Genomic DNA, 26,590 nt, shown 5'->3' with positions numbered 1-26,590 from the left:
AAGTTTATAGTCGAAAACCAAAAAGTGTCAGTGATTTGAAAAATTACAAGAGATGCATTTCAAGAAATGAATACCCATAGAGACTTGTGCAAAAAAGTTTGTCGAAGCGTAAGAGGCAGACTTCAAAGCTGTGCAAATTGTAATGGAAAACAGTTTGAGCACCTGCGTTGATAAAATTTAAGGGCTTTTGCATTATTGTTCAGAATAAAATTTAATTGTCAACTGCTTGTGCTAGTAAATATCATTTTATATATAAATCAAAATAAATGTTATTATTTTCTGTCCACCCACTTTTGGACCACCCTGTATATATATGCTATCTATAACATGGAGCTGCCATTTTCCTAGCAGTGTTTTATGGGTACACCGTAATGACTACCATTGGGTGAAGGGCTGTGCAGTAACAGAAGTAAATTTAGCAGCAGTTCTAATAAAAAAATTCAGCTTAAACAATGCCCACGTTGCATTTATGAAGCAGAAAATTTCTGCTTCATTTCTGCAAGTCCTCTCCCGGAAAAACGCATGCGGAATTCCGCACGCGTTTATCGCGCATTTATCACGCGTTTTCCACATGCGGAATTGCCTTGCGTTTTTTATGCATTGGACAAAGGCAATTCTGCATGCGGAAACGCAAAATTAAATGACATGCTGCGGATTTTTGAACGCAGCATAAACGCTGCGGAAAAATCCGCAGCATGGGCATTGACATTGCGGAATGCCATTGGGGACCATGGGGTGCGGATATACATGCGTTTTTCAAGCGTTTACGCTGCGGAAATTCCGCAGCATATACGCTTGAAAAATGCTACGTGGGCACACAGCCTTAAGTGAACAATAGCATTTTACATATTAACTCACAAACCTGTAACCCAAAAATCTGAGAGGTAAAAAGATCAAGGTGTTAAAGGCAGAAATGTAATATAACTGCCTTGGCTCATAATGAAGGGAAAGGGCTTTGGTCTGTCTGGAAAGATCAAGAGTTAGTAGTTAAAAATATAACTCTTACTCATTAGGAAGTCTGGGTGGGCAGAGGGCAAAGATGAATGGCAATTTAATGTGCCACATGGTCAGCAAGGCGGTGCTGCAGGAGAGGGTGCGACACAACAAAAAGAGGCATAAAATGAGGTCTTTATTCTGGGCAGTTTTATGAGCATTAGTTGAAACGCTCGAACCTTATAAATAGTTATGGGAGAGCGCTCAGACGTGCGCAGTGTGTGCAGCCTGCTCCTTATTCATTTCATTGGCGAGAAGGCAGTCTATATTAATATCAAAAGTCAAGGGGTCAAATAGTTCAAAAATGAAAAATGAAAGGAGGGACAGAGTAAATTCACATAGGTCATAGCACCATATCCCCATGTAGGTCACATCAGATTGTATACAAACCCATTGTCTATGGATAGGTCTACATCTTTTCAGGTAGCACTCAGGGGGTACTGTTTCTCCTTGGAAGATCCAGCTAACATATGGACTTTTACAGATGTAAGCCTGATGAAGTTTCCTCTCCTCCATATCTAGTTTACTTTACCAATGCAGTTTGTTTTGGTACCAGGTGTCATCTTGAGGGCACGGTGGCTCAGTGGTTAGCACTGCAGCCTTGCAGCACTGGGGTCCTGGGTTCAAATCCCACCAAGGACAACATCTGCAAGGAGTTTGTATGTTCTCCCAGTGTTTGCGTGGGTTTCCTCAGGGTTCTCCGGTTTCCTCCCACACTTCAAAGACATACTGATAGGGAATGTAGATTGTGAGCCCCAATGGGGACAATGCCCATAATGTCTGTAAATTGTCTGAATTGTAAAGTGCTGTGGAATATGTTGGCGCTATATAAATAAAAAAATTATTATTATACCATCGATAGGGTTAAGGCTCATTACACTGGCCGACCAGTGGCTTTAAACAAATGCCAATCGGCTACCTAGAAGGTCGTTGAACAACCTGTATAGGCAGGCCGGCCGCGTTTACGATGTGCTGTAATAGATCATTCTATACAATAGTCTGTCTATGTTCTCACCAGCATATGTCATGCTAAGCAAGATGATTTTTTAAGCCAGCCAGAAGATCACTGCACCTTACTAATGAGTGTTTTTTTTTTTTTGTTTATTGGGTGATCTCCGGCCCGTGTACACTGCGCAATTATCGGAATAGAGCGCTCCTAGAAATAATTGTTCCCGATAATCGTGCAGTCATTTTATGTGAATTGTTACCGCTAAGTCAGTGGGGTCCGTCAGGGCATTGTTGGTATCTATCATGTGATGTTTCTGGCTCAGTTTTCAATTTTAATCGTCTGCTCTACTGATAGGGCAGAATAATGGAGGTGATATAAGCAGATGTGAACAGAGCCTTAACTAAATATGCTCAGGTTCAACTTTCATTTGATACGATTGAAACAAATTTTGATGGAAAAATTAGATCAGAGTAATGGATCCAAGCAGGACAGAGGGTTGGAGAACCTTTATTTTGAATTTATGTTGATTTGCTATAAATTTCTTATATAAGAATACCCCTTTAACTTTGTGTATAATATGTACAAAGAAAAGAGAATGAAAGCATAGTACAAAAAACATAGTACAAAAGACAGTCCCCTTTAAAATATTCTCCAGGAAATTTCTACTACTGGAATAGCTTAGGTCCTTTCACATTTGAGCCTTATGTTTGGTGTGTGTCCTTTTGGCCTCTTATGGACTAGTATACATTGGCCAATGTTGAAGACATTCTTTGGAGCAATACATTGGCCAATACACCCAAAGTATAAATCTGACAGAAAGCTCACACTTCATGTGAACTGAGCCTTATCTCAGACTATCAAAGACAGTCTGTCTACAAGAAGAGTGCAGAACAACAACCCCTATATAAAAAGATTAAAGATAGATAATAACAAGAATCCTGATAAATATATTGAATATTAATGAATAATCTACACTTATCATACTGAAAATATTATTTAAAGACAAAATGCCTTTTCTATAGGAAGTAAAATCATTACTCTTATCACAAAATATGCGAAATCATCCTTGATTGTGCACTACATGTTTTCTATGCCAAGAACAAGTTTCATGCTGTTCACTATAAAGAGGCTTCTTTCGAATGACACACGGCTACTCTGTAATCTACAGACTAGTTTAACTGAGGATCAGTCAAGTTAATAAGAATCCATGACAAATAGCCTGTAAATGTCAAGTCTGTGTGTGAAGGCTGTTATTTTACATCAGCATACATGGTTTCCCTTCAATGTACAATGACTTAACCACTAGAAAGCATTGTGTATACTGCATATATGAACAAAATATAAAAATAACACATAGTATGTGTCAGATGATATGTGCAGTGCAAAGACGCAGTCCAAGGAGAAGCTACAGAGTGAGTACATTAAAGTTTATATCTATTAAGTACATGAAATTAGGCTCCCTACACACAAGCATCATTTATTCATTGGAACACTGTGGTCCCCAACTTTTCTTACCTTAAGGCCACGTTCACATCTCAGTATTTGGCCAGTATTTTACATCAGTATTTGTAAGCCAAAACCAGGAATGGAACAATCAGAGGAAAAGTAAAATAGAAACATGTGCACCATTTCGGTATTTTTCACCTACTCCTGAACGTGTGAACATGGCCTAAGAGCCACAATCAGCTCTGAGAAATGGTTGCGAGCCACATCCAGAGCTTTCGAGTAGCAAAATCCAACCCTCTCCCCACCCACAGTAGTTACACCCAAGGGCCCCCATTACTGGTATGAGAGCCAAAGCTTCCCTACAGAAATCATACTGAGACCATGTGCCCTCCTCCCTAAAAGGCAGTATTCTTAAATCTAGGGGTTCCCACCTTTGGCATTATTGCATCAAGAACTCCCACCACACCATCGCAATCCTCTAACTAGCAGTATCATCTTTATCTTACAATATTACCCTATGCACCCACGCCCAGTATATGTGCATCCACATCTGCTCTTCTGTGCAGGGTTATTCACAAACGTCACCATTTAAAAGTCCTGCTCTTCAAAGATGTTTGCTAGACCAGGGTACTAATGCACAAAGCTGGAAACCAACAGCGAGCCACATTGCATGGGCTTGAAAACCACAAGTTGGGGACCCTTGCTGTAAGCCATTTCAGTGATAATTAGCAGGGCCGGCTCCAAGTTTTTGTGGTCCCCGGGCAAAAGAGTCTCAGTGGGCCCCTTTAGCGCATACCACAATTCATGATGCACAGATACGGCGGAGAAATATAGGTATACAACACAGGGCCCAGCCTACCCCCTCATCCTTCACATATGAAGACATGCATACTCGCACGCCACACGCACACAGTAGGCAGACATGCACACGCACACAGTAGGCAGACATGCACACAGTACAGACATGCACAAATAGTATGCAGACATGTGCACACACACAGTATGCAGACATACACACACACAGTATGCAGACATGCGCACAGTACACAGACATGCGCACACACAGTACGTAGACATGCGCACACACAGTATGTAGACATGCACACGCACACGGTACACAGACATGCACACGCACCCACATTATGGAGATATGTGCACACATGCAGGCATGCACACACATACACACATGCACATGGTACAGATATGCACACATACAATACGCAAACACACACATACACAAACATATACACAGATAGTCACACACAGACATACATACATATTTGAACACAAATTCTAAAAAACACATATAAAACAAACAAATATATATACATACACACTGACATACACAGATATTCACATCATACACACACACACACACACACACACACTAGAAATATTTTTAATATGGGGATTGGGGATGCTCGCTCACCGGTCCCTGGCCTGTGTCCTGTCCAGCAGTGCCTTAGGCATGTGGCTTTGCAGGTCCGCTGGCGAGTCACAGACATGGCCCGGGATCCTCAGAGGGGCCAACTTGCTATCGGTGCCCGGGCTGCTTCCCCAGCATCTGTACAGGGCCGCCGGAGCTGTGTGAGTGCTGTCACTTTCCATACATGGCCGCGTGAAGTGCGCTGTGCGGCTGTGTCTGCTAGTAATGGCGCGGCAGGGGTGACACACAAGCACAATTAAAGGCACAGTGTAGCCCCTGCAGCATTATTACTACAAGACAGCCACACAGTGCACTGCACGCGGCCATGTCTGGAAAGTGACAGCACTCACACAGCACCGGCGGTCCTGCACAGATGCCGAGGAAGCGGCCCAGGCCCCGACAGAGAGTAGGTCCCCCTGATGGCCCAGGGCCTAGCACTTGCCAGGGTACGCCGGGTGTTGACGCCAGCCCTGATAATTAGGAAACATCTAGTTTTATGATGGTTATAGCTGACAACATGGCCACTCAGTTTAGCTGAACACACAAGGCATTATGACAGCAACATCAGGGTTAAACAACAGTTAGTCTTGATACTTCTACCTAAATGCCCTACATACACCTTAGATAGCTATCGTCCATACATTGGTTCGGCTAATCATTCAGCCCAGCATCCATCTCTTCTGTCTCTCCCATATCCATATACAGGACTGCTCGCTCTGCTCCAATGTTCTCTATGCGAGAGCTGGTATCAGAAATCTCTGGCGACTCTTTAACTCTCAGAAAACAAAAGATCGGCAGTCCAAAATCGGATGTGAGGGATCCTTATTTTCCCCGACACATGATGATGAGAGTAAGGGGCAATAATACACATTAGATTGTCGTACATATAATAGTCCAATGGTAAGCAAAAAAAAACAATAGTGGACAGCACTTGTACATATATACTACCACACCAACACATCAGTGATAAAAATAAGTCACTGAAGAAAGTGAACACAAACGTCCAAAAACTATAATTGTAAAACAAATATAAAGCAGTGCCTCACGGAGGGTACATGTAAGATGGTCAGATAGTAACAAATATGCAATGATGAAAGTTATTGAGAATTATTCGAGGTGTCTAGGTAATGACCTAGTAACAGTGTACAATTACCATCCATAAATAGCTATACAACCACTCTGGTAACACTAAACATGCATATATTTAATGCAGCTCAGCATATAAGATAGTAATTGTGGTATTACCTATAAATTTGGATTTAGCTGCAGTCAAAACCAGAGACCATCACCATGTCCCTCCACGCCAACGCGTGTTTTGCTCCTGCTTCTTCTTAATGCCCCCAGAAGATAGGATAGGATAGGGGATAACTTTCAAACTTGAAAATACTCCTTTCACTCAATTTTCATGTGGCAGACATGAACTTCAATTATTGTACTGTAACAATGACCAAAGACTCTGCAATGTTCATATCAGCAACCATTGCATACCATTTATTGTGTATTACTGCCTTTGTAAGTGTGAATGGCTAAAGAGGAAGGCCACAATTCAGACCAGGAAAGAGTGAATCTCCTCTCAGTCCATTTTTTAGAGGATTTGGATGATCTTTCAGGTCCAAATTAAACTTTCTTTAAATAAAACAAATGTGTAAAGGACAGTGTAAATAATTTCATATTGCGATCTACATCATTAGTGTCGTAAAGCGGAGAACCACAAGAACATTCCCTAAAATTCCGTGATGTGATACGCTTTTCATGCCACGATCTTTTGTGTTTGTCATCATAAACACATCTGAAAACCGAATCCTGCCATTGTAATCAGTAACATATGTTGGTCAGATAGTATATGTATTTATTTTTAATAGCCCCAGAATGAGCTTTCATGTCTAAACAACTTGTGGCCAATTACTCTTGTGCCGGTCTAATTGACTTCATTCTTCAGTGGTAATTGGAAGTAATTGGAAAACCCTTCTGTTACAGATGCTTATCTATGGTTAAGGCAATGTATGGCTTGTATTAGGAGGCTGGGTGGGTGAGGGGCTGTGGGTGAAGGGAAAATGTAAACACTTTTTTTTTTCCGTGAGCCCTTGTTATTCTATACAACTAAAACTACACAAGACAAAAGAGAAAAAGCTGTTTAGCACAATAGGAAAAAAAGGCCAAACCTTACCAATCAACGACAAAATTATTTCTTACATCTACTGTAGTTCTTATTAGAAAGGTATTACATAAATTTGGTGTTGCGTGTTACTGTCCTCAGGGGTCATGTGCTCTACATGCCAGAATTACTCCTGCGGCCAGTGATTGGCTGCTGCAGTCACATGGATGATGTACAGCATATGATCCCCGCAGGGAGTAAACAGAGATCGTTGGGGGTCACTAGAAAAGTAGCACTGGAGTAAACTGAAAAAATGAGTATAGTTTATTTTTTAAATTAACCTATTTCCTGTTCTTGGATAAATTTTAATAAATCTCGAAACACCCCCTTAAATCCTAAAAAATGGCCATTATCGAAAGCCTACTCTAGACCAAACCTTACTTGGCGATCATTAAATTGTTGACCATGCAGTCAAAGGATAATCATGGTTTACTCTTTCTGTTCAATGAAGCATTGGTGGCCAGGCCAGCTGTCACATAAAGATGGTGGTTTACATGTTTGTACATCTTATTGCAATATACAGGGAATAGAGAAGAGTCAAAACCTTGCTGTCTCACCCTCCTGACAAATACAGAGTCAGCTCATGGTCCAAGGAAATCCATTGTTAATTGTTATCAGGTAGACATGCAAAGTTCAAGAGGTGAACGGCCTTCTCCTATAGGGTCAAACAGAAAATGTATTGTTCCTAAACACACCGCCTTCATTCCACTCTTCAACTGCCATAATAAACTGAGAATATAGGATAAGCAAGGTCTAATTTGCAAGTCACTGTAGCTAAAAGCAGAAAAGGACAAAGTGAGGGGGGTTTATTGTGGTATAAATACCTTAGGTGTAATGTATAAAAAGCATCCAGATATGTCCCTGAAAATGGGGAAATTATTCTTTGAAACACTGAAGTTCTGAGAACTAGTTTCTTTTATTATTATTATCATTATTATTATTATAACACCATTTATTCCATGGCGCTTTACACATGAAAAAGGGATATACATAATAAAAAACAAGTACAAAAATCTTGAACAAAAACAAGTCACCGACTGGTACAGGAGAAGAGAGGACCCTGCCCGCGAGGGCTCACAGTCTACACTTTATCTTCTTTATCTGTAAAATATATAAAGTGTGATTCAATGGCTCTCTCCATGAGAGCTAACATTTCAGCTTTAGGCTATGTTCATACAATAAGTTTTTGACATTGCGTATTTTCGCTTCACAAAAAATCTGTAAGGCTGTGTGCCCACAATGCGTTTTTTAAGTGTTTCCGCAGCAGCTAAAACGCTGCAGAAACGCTTAAAAAACGCATGGTAGAAGGCCTGCCATGTCCCCCAATGATAATCCATATGTGCTGTGCACATGCTGCGGAAATTTCCGCTGCGGATTATCATTGCGGAAAAAACGCAGCACTACCAATTATTTTGCGGAAGTGCTGCGTTTTCGCCGCCATTGACTTGCATTAGAACGCATGGATTCCGCATCACTGTATATGTAGATGCACATTCCATGCATTCCAATGTGCAGATGGTACCCAGGTGTCGAGGAGAGGAGACTCTCCTCCGGACCCGGGTACCATAGAACCTGTAAAAAAAAAAGAATAAAATAAAAAATAAAATGTTATATTTACCTTCTGGTGGCAACCGCTCTTCTGGTCTTCAATTGCCAGCAGCTCGCGATGGACTGAAGGACCTTTGCTGACGTCATAGTCATGTGACGGGTCACGCGATGCTGACGTCGGCAGGTCCTTCAGTGTACCACGATCTGCCGGCAGTCAGCACCGAGCGAAGCAAGACTCCGGGGGCCATCGGAAGGTAAGTATAGATTTATTTTTTACCATTCTTTAAGGTCACACTATATAAATCCATGCCTTTTGCATGGATTTATATAGTGTGACCAAGTTGACAAGCACTTTCCAAGTGATGCGCTCGTCAACCCACATGCGGAAATGCATGTGAAGAACGCTTCAGATCCGCATGTACAATCCGCATGTAGAATCCGCATGCGTTTTTTCTGCCAGGGGAGATGCAGAAACGCTCAGGAAAAATCCGGAGCATTTCTGCATCGTGGGCACATAGCCTAACTGGAAATGACTTGGTATCAGTTCCCTAGCAGGAGAAGGATTCACTGACAAATACTAAACCTCTAGGATAAGATCCCAAGATGAGTTTTGGTTGTGAGTTTTCGATGCTGAGTATTTTCACAGTTCTAAAAATGCAGCGCCTGACAGCTCCAGGAAAGTGGATGGATTTGTAAAAATTTCCTGCTCACTGGGTTTTTTTGACGCAAACTGTCCTGCGGTGCGTGTTTCAAATATGCAACATGTCAATTTTTCTTGCAGGTACACTGAGCTTTATGTGCAGATTTCCCCCATAGAGTTGCATTAGATGCGAATAATCTGCAGGTAAAAAATGCACATATGATTTTAGAGTGTTTCTGCTGCGGAAACTCACTAAAAACACATGTACAAACAAACAGGTTTATTTATTTAATACAAGATATAGCAAAAAAAAAAAAAAGACAAAACCACACAGACAAAACCTCAAAAACACAAAAAAAATGCATTTGGAAAAAACACAAAGTAACTTAATTTAACTATTAAGTGCAGAAATTCTGCAACATCAAAAACTCACCAAATACTCATCGAGAGATCGTAGCATAAGGTGACGTAAAATTCTACCGGGGTATGTTACAAGTGGCTCTTTCACATAAGACACTGTATTCATTCAGGGGATATCCGGGACTCAAAAAAAAAAGTGCCTGGGCACTAACAGGCAGGTAGTTGCCATTCTACGCCGGCAGTATAAAGCGGTCAGACTTCCGCTGACATCAAGTCAAAGAGAGCGGCGGTTTCTCTTCCTGTTGACAGGGCGGGACTACTAGTGTCTTGTTGATTGACAACTGGTTCCCCACTGCCTAATTGGGGGAAGCCGGCTGTCAATCAACATGACACCAGTAGTACCGCCCTGTCAACAGGAAGAGAAACCTCTGCTCTGTTGACTGGGAGTGGCTGAATTTCCAGCATGAGCGGTCAATGACCGCCATAGGGTACATCAGGCAGGTAGCATCTCTGTTAGCAACCGCATGCCTGTTAGTGTTTAGGTACATTTTATTTTAAAGTCCCAGATATTCTCTTTAAAGTAGATAGAATGAAAATCAGGCAGAGAAGATGCAAATTAAGGATTTTAATACAGCTGCGTATCTCATTAAAATAACAGATATTTAAGGAGTCTGGGTAATTCACTGGCTATAAATTGGTTACATGCAAACCTTTGTGTATCAGCGGTTGGTCTTAACAATAGATACTCCTACCACTGTTTCCTGGACATACTAGGAGTGCAAATGATTGAAAGACCTACCACATATTTCAGGAAATGTTCCCCGTATATTTTATATTATCGTCAATACCAACAAGAATATCAAGGCTTACTAGATAACCGTGCGATGATTTTGGTCACTTATTATATTTTTGCAATACCCAAGGCTTTCCAGATCACCGCTTTGCATAGAAGATTCAAAAAAGTCTCAAAAAATAAAATAGAAGCTAAAATTTGCCCTCCATTAGAGAACTAACCATATGTCCTCATGTAGACACATTCAACATTAACTTAAAGTCTGTTCTTCCAGGATGTCCCGGTTTTCTGGCCACCCGGTGAATCAGGGGCAGTCAGCAGATACGCGCTGTCAGTTACTGACGTCACAATCCTGTTTAAAAAAAACCCAAAAGCTAACAAGTGAAGCATGTCGGGTAGCTGCGGCCGGATCCCAGCGCTTTACTCCTCAGCACACCACACCGGGTTAATTATTAGCAGCCCTTTCAAGTTAACCTGTTAAAAGGAGGGAAGAAAACGCTCCTTCCCCCAGTAATGTTTCACCTACAGAATTGTTTTTGATCTTGTAAGCTCATATACTGCAGGATTGAAAGCAAGCAAGCCCGGTCTAGGAAAGAAGTATGCAAAGTGTACAAAGCTCAGCTGTACTTCATGTATATAAAAGCAGCCAGGATCATTCCCACCTGCCTGTCTGCACTGTGAGCAAACAATAGGCAGGTGTTGAGCGAAAAAAAGACCTAACAAAGAAGTCTGTTCCACATAATAAACAGCAAACATGGTTCACTTATGTTACAGTATGGGAAAGTGTGCATCAAAACTACGACCTACACAACTACAATGTGACAATAAATGTTAATGGTTAACAGTTTAAAGGAGGATAACCTCAGAGTAAGTGCCCTACAAGAGCACATAGATGTCACAATCTTCCACAAGGCTGGTCTCATACATCTGTCTTTATGGACCACGATGCATGGACTGGCTGTGGGTCTCCTTGTTCGAACTCAACAGTTTCATTGGAATATATCAGGATGCAGAGATGGGGTCTGGAAACCTGCAGTAAGACTGTGCATTACGGTCATGGTGCGCACTACGATACAGGGATGTGTGTAACCGGCCTCGGGATGTCTTATTATTAGAAAAATACCAAACACCTAGAAAAACACAGATCCCAAGGATATATAGATCCAGAACACCCCTGGAGACCGGTATCTAAGGGGTAACAAAGGCTAGTTAAAGGATCACTATTGACTTTTAGGATTGCTACTTCCTGTAGGTGGCACTAGAGTTCTGGTCCTCTTCCTCTCTGAAGAGACAAGTCGCATATTTCCCAGAGGAGCATTGCAGCTTTAAAAGTCTCCTGACCGTGATATGCTTAACATGTCGCTCTCCGCAAGGAGAAATGTTACTCCTTAGATACCGGTCTGACGCCTCTCACCCAGCCAAACCAGAACTCTTTACACTGACGAGGGGCAGTACCCCGAAACACTGTCTGCAAATTGAGTTTCCGGTTCTGGCTTATGTCCTAAGTCATGTGATAAGGCTCGTTAAAGGGTCGCTATTGACTTTTAGGATTGCTACTTCCTGTAGGTGGCACTAGAGTTTTGGTCTTCTTCCTCTCTGAAGAGACAAGTTGCCTATTTCCCAGAGGAATTTTGCAGCTTTAAAAGTCTCCTGACCATGACATGCTTAACATGTCGTTCTCCTCTCCGCAAGGAGAAATGTTACTCCTTAAATATAGGTCTGACACCTCTCACCCAGCCAAACCAGAACTCTTTACACTGACGAGGGGCAGTACCCCGAAACACAGTGTCTGCAAATTGAGTTTCCGGTTCTGGCTTATAACCTAAGCAGGGGTGTACATAGAAGTCATGGGGCCCCATAGCAGAAGCTCTAATTGGGCCCCCCCCCCTAGAAAAAATAAATATTTGTCTGTGTCACAGAAGAGCAGCTCTCATAACTCTCCAGCCTTTAGGGTATGTGCACACGATGCAGAAATGCTCAGGATTTTTTCCTGAGCGTTTCTGCATCTCTCTGGCAGGAAAAAACGCATGCGGATTGTACATGCGGTTTCCTGCCAGGGACATGCGGAAATGAAGCGGTCTTCACTTTCATTTCCGCATGCGGGTTGACAAGCGCTTCCCAAGCGATTTTAGCATCACTTGGAAAGTGCTTGTCAACTTCACACTATATAAATCCATGCAACCGGCATGGATTTATATAGTGTGTGATGTCAAAAAATAAAAAATAAATCTATACGTTACCATCTGATGGCCCCCGGTGTCCTGCTTCATCGGTCCCGGCTGCCGGCAGTGAAGACTGTAGGACCTTCCGACGTCAGCGTCACGTGACCCGTCACATGACTCTGACGTCAGCGAAGGTCCTTCATTCAACCGCGAAGTGCGCAGGAAGCCGGCAGGACGCAGCGCGGGCCGTCAGAAGGTGAGAATATATATATTTTTTATTTTATTCTTTTTTTTTAATGGTACCTGGGTCTGGATGAGAGTTCTCTCATCCACACCCGGGTACCATCCGCACATTAGACCGCATGGAATGCACATCAACATATACAGTGATGCGGATTCCATGCGGTCTAATGCAAGTCAATGGCGGCAAAAGAGCAGCGTTTCCGCAAAATTAATTGACATGCTGCGGATTTTTGACCGCAGCGTTTACGCTGCGGAAAAATCCGCATCATGGGCACAGCACATGCGGATTTCCATTGGGGAACATTGCTGCCCTTCTACCATGCGTTTTTCATGCATTTCCGCGGCGTTTACGCAACTGCAAAAACGCCGCGGAAACGCATGAAAAACGCATCGTGTGAACTCAGCCTTACATAGTAATTTACCTCCTTCTGAAGTCATAGATTCCTCCTTCATTGTCCCCATAAAGTATGATGCCAACAAAAGTGCCCCCCAAACAGTATGATACCCCTATGGTGCATTCCTCCACATTAGCCTCCACATGCACAGTATAATGACCCTATTGTACCCCACATCATCTCCCACGGCAAAGTATGGTGACCCTAACACAGTATAATCCCCCAACTGTGAACCCCACAGAGCCCTCCATACACTCTCATGGCCCCCACACAGCCCTCCAAACAGTATAATGACCCCACACTAACCTTCACACTGTATAATTGCTTTCATACAGTATAATGGCCCCCCACATAGCCCTCAAAATATTATAATGGCCCCACATAGCCTTCCATATAGTATAATGCACCACCAATAATCTTCCATATAGTATAATGTGCCCCCATAATCCTCCATATAGTATAATGCTCCCCCATAAACCTCCATATAGTATAATGCGCCCCCCATAATCCTCCATATAGTATAATGAACTTCCCATGGTCCTCCATAGAATATAATGCACTCCCCATAGTCCTCCATACAGTATATTACACACCCCATAGGGTAAAATGCAGCCCCCATATAGTATAATGCACGCCACAGTCCTGCAGTATTATGGGCACCACGTACTCACTGATTTTAAAATACCGTATATTTTAAATAAGCCGACCCGAATATAAGCCAAGGCCCCTAATTTTACCACATAAAAATGGGAAAACCTATTGACTTGAGTATAAGCCTAGGGTGGGAAATGCAGCAGCTACTGGTAAATTTCCCCATCCTCGTATGTGTAGCCCCCTCAATCCCACAATCCCTGGTATGTGTGGCCCCTACAATCCCTGGTATGTGTAGCCTCCTCAATCCCCCAATCCCTGGCATGTGTGGCCCCCTCAATCTCACAATCCCTGGCATGTGTGGCCCCCTCAATCCCACAATCCCTGGCATGTGTGGCCTCCTCAATCCCACAATCCCTGGCATGTGTGGCCCCCTCAATCCCCCAATCCCTGGCATGTGTAGCCCCCTCAATCCCCCAATCCTGGTATGTGTGGCCTCCTCAATCCCCAAATCCTGGTATGTGTGGCCTCCTCAATCCCCAAATCCTGGTATGTGTGGCCTCCTCAATCCCCAAATCCTGGTATGTGTGGCCTCCTCAATCCCCAAATCCTGGTAAGTGTGGCCTCCTCAATCCCCAAATCCCGGTAAGTGTGGCCTCCACAATCCCCAAATCCCGGTAAGTGTGGCCTCCTCAACCCCCCAATCCTGGTATGTGTGGCCTCCTCAATCCCCCATTCCTGGTATGTGTGGCCTCCTCAATTCCCCATTCCTGGTATGTGTGGCCTCCTCAATCCCCCATTCCTGGTATGTGTGGCCTCCTCAATCCCCCATTCCTGGTATGTGTGGCCTCCTCAATCCCCCATTCCTGGTATGTGTGGCCTCCTCAATCCCCCATTCCTGGTATGTGTGGCCTCCTCAATCCCCCATTCCTGGTATGTGTGGCCTCCTCAATCCCCCATTCCTGGTATGTGTGGCCTCCTCAATCCCCCATTCCTGGTATGTGTGGCCTCCTCAATCCCCCATTCCTGGTATGTGTGGCCTCCTCAATCCCCCAATCCTGGCATGTGTGGCCTCCTCAATCCCCCAATCCTGGCATGTGTGGCCTCCTCAATCCCCCAATCCTGGCATGTGTGGCCTCCTCAATCCCCCAATCCTGGCATGTGTGGCTTCCTCAATCCAAGTATCCTGGTATGTGTGGTTTCCTCATCCCCCAATCACTGCACACGAAACAATAAACACTTATACTCACCTTCCTTCCTCACCTCTGCTCCAGCGCTGAGTCCTGTCTGCAGCAGCTCATGTCTGCATCTGAGCAGCGCGCGCTCTCAGAAGCCGAGGTGAGCTGCTGCCGGCACATTCACTCCTCTCGCGTGAATATGCATTCTCTTTAGCGGCGGCCACTGACAGCAGGAGCCGGGGCTCAGCGCTCCTCCGTCCCCGCTACTAAAGAGAATGAATATTCCGTCTTCTCCACGCCCATGGGAGTGGAGAAGAGGGAATATTCATGTTCCTTTAGCAGCGGGCACACGTGATAGCTGCAGCAGCGGCTACAGTGTGTGCTCCGCTCCTCCACTGCCGCAAACTCCTACTCACCTATCCTCCTCGTTCCCACGCTGCTTGGGACCCTCACGGGCCCCCTCCTGCCACGGGCCCCATAGCAGTGGCGTGGTCTGCCGCCATTGGTGGTACGCCACTGATCCTAAGTCATGTAACAAGGCTCGTTAAAGGGTCAATATTGACTTTTAGGATTGCTACTTCCTGTAGGTGGCACTAGAGTTCTAGTCCTCTTCCTCTCTTAAGAGACAATTTGCATAAATAGTACTTGAAAATTCAAGCAATTTACTGCTTATTAAAATTTTCAGCCACTCCTAAGATAGTAAAAAATTTTTCTTTTGTTTACAGCTCATTGCCTTGGAGACTGACCACACTGCTAGGTGGCAAAACATACACATTGCTTACAATCTCTTTTCTACTGAGCTTGTAAGCACTGTTTAGAAGCTGGCCAGGATTGCTGGAGTGCGCCGATACCTAATAATAATCACCAGATTCAGCACAGTGCTTACCAGCTAAAAAGCCGCGATGGTCGGTCCCCTATGCAATGAGCTGAAAACATCAGAAAAGTGTTAATATCTCAAGAACGGATGCAAATTTCAATTAGCTGTAAATAGCAAAACAAGCACTATCTGAAAAGATCTTACTATGAAAATGGGATGAGTTTTTCTAAACAATTAAAGGATCCAAAAAATTGGACAAATATATGATTTTGGTCATAAAAATCTATGCTCAAATCATCTTCATCCAGAAATGCTGACAGTGTACTACAAACCTAATCTAACATATGTATAGGTACACAGCCGATGCTGTGAATGCACCAAGTGCGTATTGATCGTATTGACAATGTTGGCGTGGTACATCTAGTTAAAGGACACAGGTTCTAAGGGCTCTGTACTGTATAAACATGAGGCTTACATAAAGGTCATTCATTGAAGCTTTACCAACACCGTACACTCAAGGTCTACTCTGAGTCTCAAATGTAAACCCAGTATCAAAGGTAATCAATTGGAGACAAAAGCTTAGAGATAGCAACTAGGGATGAGAGGACCCAAAATTAAAAGGTCGGTGTCCGTACTGGACAGTTGCTGTCCGACGCTAACAGCCGAATATGGACTTTCCCTGGAGGTCCATTGCAATGTTCGTAGTTCTGGGGGAAATCCGTTGCAGAGAGAGGAAGATTTTCCTTTTGAATATAGTTTGGGTTGGGTACCAGAACCCCAACTTCCACGAGTCCGCTCATCCCTAACAGCAACAAGTTGCACAAAGACATTAGCAAAGTCTGCCGTAGCCCCATCTCCAGGACGTTATGTGTAATCTCCCTATACCATTTAGATATAAAGAATGGCTCCTTATCAAACTGCTTCACAGTGTACCCAACTTTGTATGCGTCTTATACACGGCTAAATAAAAAATGAAATAGATACCAATTGCGCTAATTAGGACTAATTTACTAGGATCTTAACACAACCTAAGTAAGCAAGGTAGGCAAAGCTGCAATACAAACACTTCTCTGTCTCATCAAGCCAAATACTGCAGATTTCCAATTTTCAAGTACTTTGAAATGTAAATGACCAGTGCCTCTTTTTATCTAGATTGGACTGTGTCTAAAGCCCACCATACCAATGAGACTACTGGTGGCCAAATCCACCAATATCGACAGGTTCAAACAACAATCTTATGCATATAGGAGCTCCAGACAATTTGTTGTAGGGGTAATATCAATCTGGCATGACTCATTTCAGACTGCCAATTGTATTGTTTTCAGCAGCACATTTTCCAGTGTAAACAGGTTGTGCTGCCGAGAACATGATGTACTAAATGCACAGAACGATTGCATTAATGTTCGTTCTGCTTGCATGAAAGTGCATTTAATCAGTCTAAAACGGAAAATAAATGACCAGGAATTGGTTTGCAAGGCCGATCATAGTAGATCTGTAGTAGTTTAACGGCCTTAGTCAACTTGTCTAAATGGAAGCGAATGCATAACAATGATGGCTGGTCATATAAAGGCATACATGACTGAATCTTTTTATTACTTGACTACATTATCTGTTGTTGGGAAACACCTATATTTTACAAAATGTGTAGAAGGATCATTTTAGTCTATGTCAAAAAGATTTTCTTGTCTAATTGGATAGGAAACTGAATGGACTTGCGCCAATATACATACACATGGATAACGTTGAGCTGTGACCAGCAAATTTGTAACGACTACTGTAGGGTATAACTGCCATTGTTGGTCTATGAGTTGCAACATCCCACAAGGCCTCCTGCCACATAACAACTTGCAGGAGATGCAGTATAAGGGAAAAGCGGATTATAGTCGGACCAATGTTATTCAATGGGGCAGGGAAGATGAATGATTTTTTTTCACTGATCGGATCTGTGTGTGAAAAAAATTTGCAGCATGAACAAGTCTCCTCCATAAACAGATGAGACTCATCCATTCAAGCCTACAAGTGCGCAAAAATAATCGGATGCCTTACGGAGACACAGTTTAACATCCGATATTTACGGATACATTGCAATTCTGTAACATAGGAAACTGTAAATGGTCTAGTAAGAGATTAATAGCTTTAATAAAACAGATTGCATACTGACTGTACACGGATAGCAAGGGAGAAAATAATCGTCCCAGTTTTCAGGATGAAACTGAATGATTCTTTATACAGTTATGTGAACTTACCCTTAGGTTAAGTTCCCATGATGAGCTTTTGTGAGCAAAAACGCAGTATTTTCCAGTTACAGCAAAGTAGATGGGATTTATAGAAATCTCATGACCACTGTGCTTTTTTCATACAGTGTAAATTGACCTGCGGTGCGTGTTTGAAATTCGCAACATGGTAATTTCTCTTGCGGATATGCTGAGTTTTATGTGCGGATTTTCCCCATAGACTTGCATTAAATACAGAAATGCACTAAAAACGCATCTACACATGACTGTATCAATAAAGATTTGTCAAAGCCAAATAGCACTAAGTACCAAAAACAAAGCAGCTTTATTAAAAACATGACATAGCAAAGAGACAAAAACCGTAGGGTCAAAAACGTGAAAAAATACATTTGAAACTAGACAATGAGAAAAGCGCAAGTAACCTAATAGGTGCGGAAAATCTGCAACATCAAGAACTCACCAAATACTCATTGTGGAAACTTGGCTTAAAAGTTTTTCCCATTTTTAAAACCCTTTATCATCTTCTCTTTTATCCTCTGGGCTACATGCAACTTTCTGTAGCGCTACTGATTGATTTTAACTATTAAGTGGCAGCAGCAGTCCACCCAACTGCATACAACTCAATGGATGGCTTTGAACTGTAGCTGTAGCTAAATAGTTACAATCAATCAGTAGAGCTACAAAAAGTTGCAGTGTAGCCCAGGCCTTAGGCCATATGAACTTCAGGACTATAAACCAGAGAAGTGCAGCAATGAGCTGGATTACAGCCGTCAGCTTATTACTGGGGGTAGAGAAGCTGGATCTGAAAGCAATTAGGTAATCACTGGGGCTGCTATACTCTACTGCAGGGGTCTCAAACACGCGGCCCGCGGGCCGCATGCGGCCCCTGAGGCTGCTTTATGCGGCCCGCAGGCACAGACCCCTTGATGATCCCGACCTGGTCCAGGAGGAGCCGCCGACAGCAGCGCTGAATTGCCGCACAGAGACTGTTTCCCAGCACTGCATTTCCAATGCCAGCCACCGGCCAATCAGAGGCCAGCAGCTGATATCTGCGTGTCGGCGCAGCGAGTATGACGTCATTGCCATATGCAGATGTCAGCTGCTGGCCTCTGATTGGCCGGCGGCTGACATTGAAAATGCAGTGCTGGGAGACAGTCTATGTGCGGCAATGCAGCGCTGCTGTCGGCGGCTCCTCCTGGACCAGGTCGGGATCGTCAAGGGGTCGGACTCTGTGGTGCCTGCGGGCCACATCTGCAGGAAGGACGCCGAGGGAACGGAGGACAGGTGAGAATCATCTTTTTTTTTTTCTATTTTATGTGTGTGAAGAACAGCACAGGGGGCACATAGCCACAAGAGGGGACCTGGATGAGGCACAGAGCCACAGGATGGGGACCTGGATGGGGCACATAGCCACAAGAGGGGACCTGGATGGGGCACATAGCCACAAGAGGGGACCTGGATGGGGCACATAGCCACAGGATGGGGACCTGGATGGGGCACAGAGCCTCAAGATGTGGACCTGGATGGGGCACATAGCCACAAGATGGGGACCTGGATGGGGAACATTGCCACAGGACGGGGACCTGGATGGGGCACAGAGCCTCAAGATGTGGACCTGGATGGGGCAAGTAGCCTCAAGATGTGGACCTGGATGGGGCACATAGCCACAAGATGGGGACCTGGATGGGGCACAGAGCCACAAGATGGGGACCAGAGCCACAAGATGGGGACCTGGATGGGGCACATAGCCACAAGATGGGGACCTGGATGGGGCACATAGCCACAAGATGGGGACCTGGATGGGGCACAGAGCCACAAGATGGGGACCAGAGCCACAAGATGGGGACCTGGATGGGGCACATAGCCACAAGATGGGGACCTGGATGGGGCACATAGCCACAAGATGGGGACCTGGATGGGGCACAGAGCCACAAGATGGGGACCAGAGCCACAAGATGGGGACCTGGATGGGGCACATAGCCACAAGATGGGGACCTGGATGGGGCACATAGCCACAAGATGGGGACCTGGATGGGGCACATAGCCACAGGACGGGGACCTGGATGGGGCACAGAGCCTCAAGATGTGGACCTGGATGGGGCACAGAGCCACAAGATGGGGACCAGAGCCTCAAGATGTGGACCTGGATGGGGCACAGAGCCACAAGATGGGGACCAGAGCCACAAGATGGGGACCTGGATGGGGCACATAGCCACAAGATGGGGACCTGGATGGGGCACATAGCCACAAGATGGGGACCTGGATGGGGCACATAGCCACAAGATGGGGACCTGGATGGGGCACAGAGCCACAAGATGGGGACCAGAGCCACAACATGGGGACCTGGATGGGGCACATAGCCACAAGATGGGGACCTGGATGGGGCACATAGCCACAAGATGGGGACCTGGATGGGGCACATAGCCACAAGATGGGGACCTGGATGGGGCACATTAGTACAAGATGGGCGCCAGGATGGGGAACGTTGCCACAGGATGGGGACCTGGATGGGGCACATAGCCACAAGATGGGGACCTGGATGGGGCACAGAGCCACAAGATGGGGACCTGGATGGGGCACAGAGCCATAAGATGGGGACCAGAGCCACAAGATGGGGACCTGGATGGGGAACATTGCCACAGGATGGGGACCTGGATGGGGCACATAGCCCCAAGATGGAGACCTGGATGAGGCACATTAGTACAAGATGGGCGCCAGGATGGGGAACGTTGCCACAGGATGGGGACCTGGATGGGGCACATAGCCACAAGATGGGGACCTGGATGAGGCACATTAGTACAAGATGGGCGCCAGGATGGGGAACGTTGCCACAGGATGGGGACCTGGATGGGGCACATTAGTACAAGATGTTTTCCATTATTACTATATGATGCTAATTGTAAGACAATATTACTGTATGTGGCCAATTGGGGGAAATAAAATTGTAAAAAAAATAAAAAATAAAATAAAGCATGAAAAAATATTGGGCACTAAAAATGCTGTTTTATATGTAAACTAAAGTAAACACAAAAAAGTGCACGTTTATTATCGCCACATCCATAACGACCCAAGCCATAAAAAAATAAACACGCAAAAATGTTCAAAAGGTGTATACAAAAAAAATGGTATCACTAAAAATGTCACATTGAACAAAGAATGCGGCCCCCCAAATTCAAATTTTTTCCATGTGCGGCCCATATACCCAGCTGAGTTTGAGACCCCTGCTCTACTGTATGGTCCGATAGGACAACTCCTTTATGTCCCCAGACTCATATATAGGGTTCACTCACACAGTCGAGTGCTATCCGACGTTTTATTGGACTCGGAGCAATGTTATACTCTGGGGCAGTGCAGATCAACGATTATTTTCTCATGCCAATTTGGCATGCTGGGAGTGGCCCAGATATTCACACCACGTGCCCCCATACAAGTCTAGGGGAGCTTGCGAAACATCGGACTGCACTTGAATGTCATCTGAGTGCAGTCAGATTACCGCAAACACAGGCAGTGGAGAAGATGGGGAAATGAAGTTCTCTATCTTCTCTCTATCTTCTCCGTGCCTGTGCTGCGATTCTCGTATGCGAGAGAAACATCAACCGACAATTTGTTATTGGCCAGCTCTTATCTGGTCATTTTCATGTTATATAATAAATTCTCATGGCAGTTGTCCCATCTGAGTTGTCCATTTCATTTTTTTTTCAACTGTACTTTACATGGTTTTTCCAGTGTTATGACCCTAGAAACATCTTGGTGACTAACCTGGAATCTTCTGACAACTAGCTGAGAAGTTTTCTATTCTAATATTTAGAGCCATTCTACTTTATAGCAGTCACAATCTGCGTCCTTCCACTCTTTGTTCTCGAAACTCATTGGTATAAAAATTTGTATAGTTTCCAGATACACAATAAGATTGTAGATTTGATAGGGACAAACTGGAGTCAAGCCAACTTTAATATTTTTCTTCTTGTATTGTCTCTGGAACCCAATATAACATCCCCCAATTGGATTGTGCTGCAGTCCCTTTTACAGACATGGGTGGGATTTTCTTCCAGAATCTATGCCCATAACCATGAATAGAATTTGAGCCAAATGTGAAACAGAAACACGTCTCCAGATCTGGAGTCAGACTAATAGATGCCAGATTATGTCACAAACCGCACAAGCAGCCATGCCATTTTTTGTTTTAATGTTTTCATTTGCAGAGGTATCCATGTAGAACTGTCTCGTATCCCTCCATATCCTCAGCCAAGCTAAAATCTGCAGATTGTAGATATAAACAAGTCTATGAAACAAACTATTCAACACCGTCCTTGATAAGAAATCACATGAGTAGAAAGGATGATTTATCTCAACTAATTTTCCATGAAAATGTTGCCTTGGGCTTCAGCTAAGGAGTAATTTAATTTATTTTTTTTAAAGGAGAGTTTACATATAGCGTCTGTGTCTGTATTATAACGGGATACAAATTATGTTATGTTGCAAAGCTTCAGATCCCCCAAAGATGACTTGAGCGAAGTATTGCTGCAGTTCTGGAAAGTATTGCACCATTTATAGCGCCATGATTTTTTCCCAGCTCGCGACACAGAGCTGTGAAAGTCACAGGTACATCATCTACCTCAATGAGGATGACTTTCAATTCTCTGCTCATGGCCTGATCGATTCTGAAAATGGTCCGGTAGCTGTTCCTGCAGACTGCAGTAAGTTAGGATACGTCATACACCCCCGTGGGACAGATTCACTGTGGACCTCCAGCAGTGGAAATGCCACAGCAAAATCCACGGTAGTTTATTTTTGCTTAGGATTTGGTCTTGAAAATGGTGTGGTTAAGGCGTATATTTCATTCATGTATTGCAAAGGGAGAAATCCAAGTTATTTCTGCAGCTTAAATTTACATTACTGATGTTCTTCATAACTCATGCATGATATCACTTTAAAATCTCATTCACAGTTCTGCTACTGTAACAGCCATGCATGACGTGTGCACATACCCAAAAAACACAGATTTAAAGGGAACTTACCATCTGATTAATGCTGCCAGAATCATGGGCAGCATAAAACACACACTGGCTGCAATATTTCAGAAGTGTATGTTTTACTCTGAAATCTCACAGCTACTTTGAAAAGCTAAACAAGGACTGTATACATCTCAGGTGACTAGTCCGAAGCAGGTACCTGGTGGCCTCACCCCACCCTGATCCCCTTGACTGAAAGGTCTGTCCCCTATACACAAACATAGGAAGAGACCTGTCAGTCATGGGGATGGGGCTGGGAGCAGACACCAGTGTGACTAGGATTAGTCATCTGAGATCCTGGCCGGATTGTCAAAATATGTTGTCTCTGATATGCCACAACGTTTCAGTGTAATGCGGACAGGTCCCGGACTCATGCTACCCATAGTTTGGGCAGCATGAATCTGATGACAGGTTCCCTTTAAGGCCACGTTCACACGATCAGTATTTGGTCAGTATTTTACCTCAGTATTTGTAAGTCAAAACCAGGAGTAGGTGATAAATACAGAAGTGGTGACCTGTTTCTATTATACTTTTTCCAGTCCTGGTTTTGACTTATAAATACTGATGTAAAATACTGAATGTGTGAATGTGGCCTACCAGGGTTTATACACTGATAGACTACCCAGATAGGCCATCAATGTGTAATCAGCTGGGGTATAATTCCAGAGACCATACAATCTGGGGAACTAAACAGCCATGGCATTTTCTGAACTACCACCGCCACTTCAACATTTACCTATTGGTGTAGATTCAGAATTTTGGCTGTGCCTGATACTGCACCTCCGCTCAATTCACTTGATATGTTCCTTTAAAGGGTCATTTATAAATATTATCAGCGCCAGTAATTATTGGTAATAGTCAAAATAAAAACAAAAAATGTAACAATTGTGTTCGATTCAAACTAGCAAACAATAACGTTTCTCCATTTTTGATCTCCTATGCCTAGTTACTAATCTGTTCTTTAGTTCTTATTTGGCACTATTAAAGAATGGGGGCTGAGTGATGAAACTACTTTGGTGGCTATATTGTCTGAATAACATTTGACAACTGAATTTTCCATTCAAGACAATACAAATATTTACGTAGAAAGATTTTACCATGAATCGATTTTCATACAGTAGTAAATGATCTACGTTTGATCCTGGACAGATCTACACCTATGGCCACATCTACAGTCAATGCTCCTTATTTTACTTTATTTCCCTGGCATTCTTCTCCAGACATGTGGTTTGTCTTTCTCTACACAGAGGGTCTGTGCGCCTTCAGCTTCATATATCAAGGTACCCCTCACAGGAAACCTAAACTTTACTAAAAGGAAATACCAGACCTCTCTGTGAGGAATCAGGCAGATTGCCATCCCCTTGTTTCAGACCTAGCACCTATGTCCTCCACCAGACAGCAAAGTACATCACAATAGCCACAACTTCTAAGCCTGCAGTGATCTTTCCATGTGGAAGTATCCCTACTGTACTAACTAATAACCCTGCTTAATGATGCAGTTTATATTTCCTTGGCACAGCATCTGGGAATGTTTTCTATGTCACTTTTCCTGTTACCAGGAGAAAACAGGAAAGTCAAACACAATACCAGAGCCTAGAATTTAAGAAAGATAGTGAATATTTAATCACAAAATCCAGCTTATATGGTACTTCACATTAAACAATGTAAGCAGCCCCCTCTACACACAAACACCTTTGTATCAAACACAATGCAAGCACACACTAGAGGTGAGAACTACCGAGGTGACCACAAAGCCATCAAGTGGCCACTTCATTCATTATGTGATCCATCACTGTCTACAGGATGGGAAATCATTACAAATAGACTAATAATCACTTCCCAATATAAAGTGTGAGCCCACAACTTCCAGCAGCAGACCTAACTCACCTCGGTGAAGAAGTTGTCCATTGTTTTTAGAGTTGTAGCCTCAAGAAGCCAAGTCTAGAGTAAGATCCTGAGGAAGCATGTGCTACATGTAGTAGTATATATCTGGAGAGCTAATCCATTCTCCCTTCTGTTGTATACACCGGGATCAGTAATGCACCTTCATCCGAGCCTTTGTCTTATCCTGAGCAGTTGGTGGCACTGCGGCAACTTAAGGCTGAGGTTCTGCTAGTGAAGATCTGGCTTCTGAGACGTCCCGAGGTCCAGAGCTCGTCTCCTGGTTCCTGGGGTTAAGTTGAACTAATTTGGTGCAGGCTCCCCGGCTCTGTCACTGTGCTGACTGTGCTTTGCCTCGGCTAATGCTGCTGCTGGAAGTCTGTCTAACCCTCCCCAGTCCCAGTGTGAGATCCCTCCCCTGGAGCTGCCAATCACCTCCAGCCTGCAGACGTCTACTAAAACCTCTACTGAGATCTCCTGCAGACGTCTACTAAAACCTCTACGGAGATCTCCCGCAGACGTCTACTAAAACCTCTACTGAGATCTCCTGCAGACGTCTACTAAAACCTCTACTGAGATCTCCTGCAGACGTCTACTAAAACCTCTACTGAGATCTCCTGCAGACGTCTACTAAAACCTCTACGGAGATCTCCCGCAGACGTCTACTAAAACCTCTACTGAGATCTCCTGCAGACGTCTACTAAAACCTCTACTGAGATCTCCCGCAGACGTCTACTAAAACCTCTACTGAGATCTCCTGCAGACGTCTACTAAAACCTCTACTGAGATCTCCCGCAGACGTCTACTAAAACCTCTACTGAGATCTCCTGCAGACGTCTACTAAAACCTCTACTGAGATCTCCCGCAGACGTCTACTAAAACCTCTACTGAGATCTCCTGCAGACGTCTACTAAAACCTCTACTGAGATCTCCTGCAGACGTCCTGCTAGTAACACTGGTACTGGGATCTCCTCCAGACGTCCTGCTACTAACACTGGTACTGGGATCTCCTCCAGACGTCCTGCTACTAACACTGGTACTGGGATCTCCTCCAGACGTCCTGCTACTAACACTGGTACTGGGATCTCCTGCAGACGTCTACTAAAACCTCTACTGAGATCTCCTGCAGACGTCTACTAATACCTCTACTGAGATCTCCCGCAGACCTCTACTAAAACCTCTACTGAGATCTCCCGCAGAAGTCCTGCTAGTAACACTGGTACTGGGATCTCCTGCAGACGTCTACTAATACCTCTACTGGGATCTCCTGCAGACGTCCTGCTAGTAACACTGGTACTGTGATCTCCTCCAGACGTCCTGCTACTAACACTGGTACCGAGATCTCCTGCAGACGTCCTGCTAGTAACACTGGTACTGGGATCTCCTGCTAGTAACACTGGTACTGGGATCTCCCGCAGACGTCCTGCTAGTAACACTGGTACTGGGATCTCCCGCAGACGTCCTGCTGGTAACACTGGTACTGGGATCTCCCGCAGACGTCCTGCTGGTAACACTGGTACTGGGATCTCCCGCAGACGTCCTGCTGGTAACACTGGTACTGGGATCTCCCGCAGACGTCCTGCTGGTAACACTGGTACTGGGATCTCCCGCAGACGTCCTGCTGGTAACACTGGTACTGGGATCTCCCGCAGACGTCCTGCTGGTAACACTGGTACTGGGATCTCCTGCAGACGTCTACTAATACCTCTACTGAGATCTCCTGCAGACCTCCTGCTAGTAACACTGGTACTGGGATCTCCTGCAGAC

The 26,590-nt window shown here is 44.2% G+C and overlaps 1 protein-coding gene across 1 annotated transcript in view; it reads right to left on the bottom strand.

Moving 5' to 3' along the window:
* Positions 1-25,214, bottom strand: part of MYO10 (myosin X) — a 241,303-nt gene extending 216,089 nt beyond the window's left edge. The window contains exon 1 of the mRNA XM_073678623.1: positions 24,830-25,214. Coding sequence (XP_073534724.1) covers positions 24,830-24,850 — 21 coding nt within the window. The 5' untranslated portion in view covers positions 24,851-25,214. The remainder of the gene's footprint in view (positions 1-24,829) is intronic.
* Positions 25,215-26,590: the final 1,376 nt, after the last annotated feature.

Source organism: Phyllobates terribilis, unplaced genomic scaffold (genome assembly GCF_046119375.1).
Source record: "Phyllobates terribilis strain yellow unplaced genomic scaffold, ASM4611937v1 Scaffold_4__5_contigs__length_816908805, whole genome shotgun sequence".
NCBI classification, from domain to species: domain Eukaryota; kingdom Metazoa; phylum Chordata; class Amphibia; order Anura; family Dendrobatidae; genus Phyllobates; species Phyllobates terribilis.
This window is presented reverse-complemented; position numbering and strand designations above follow the sequence as displayed.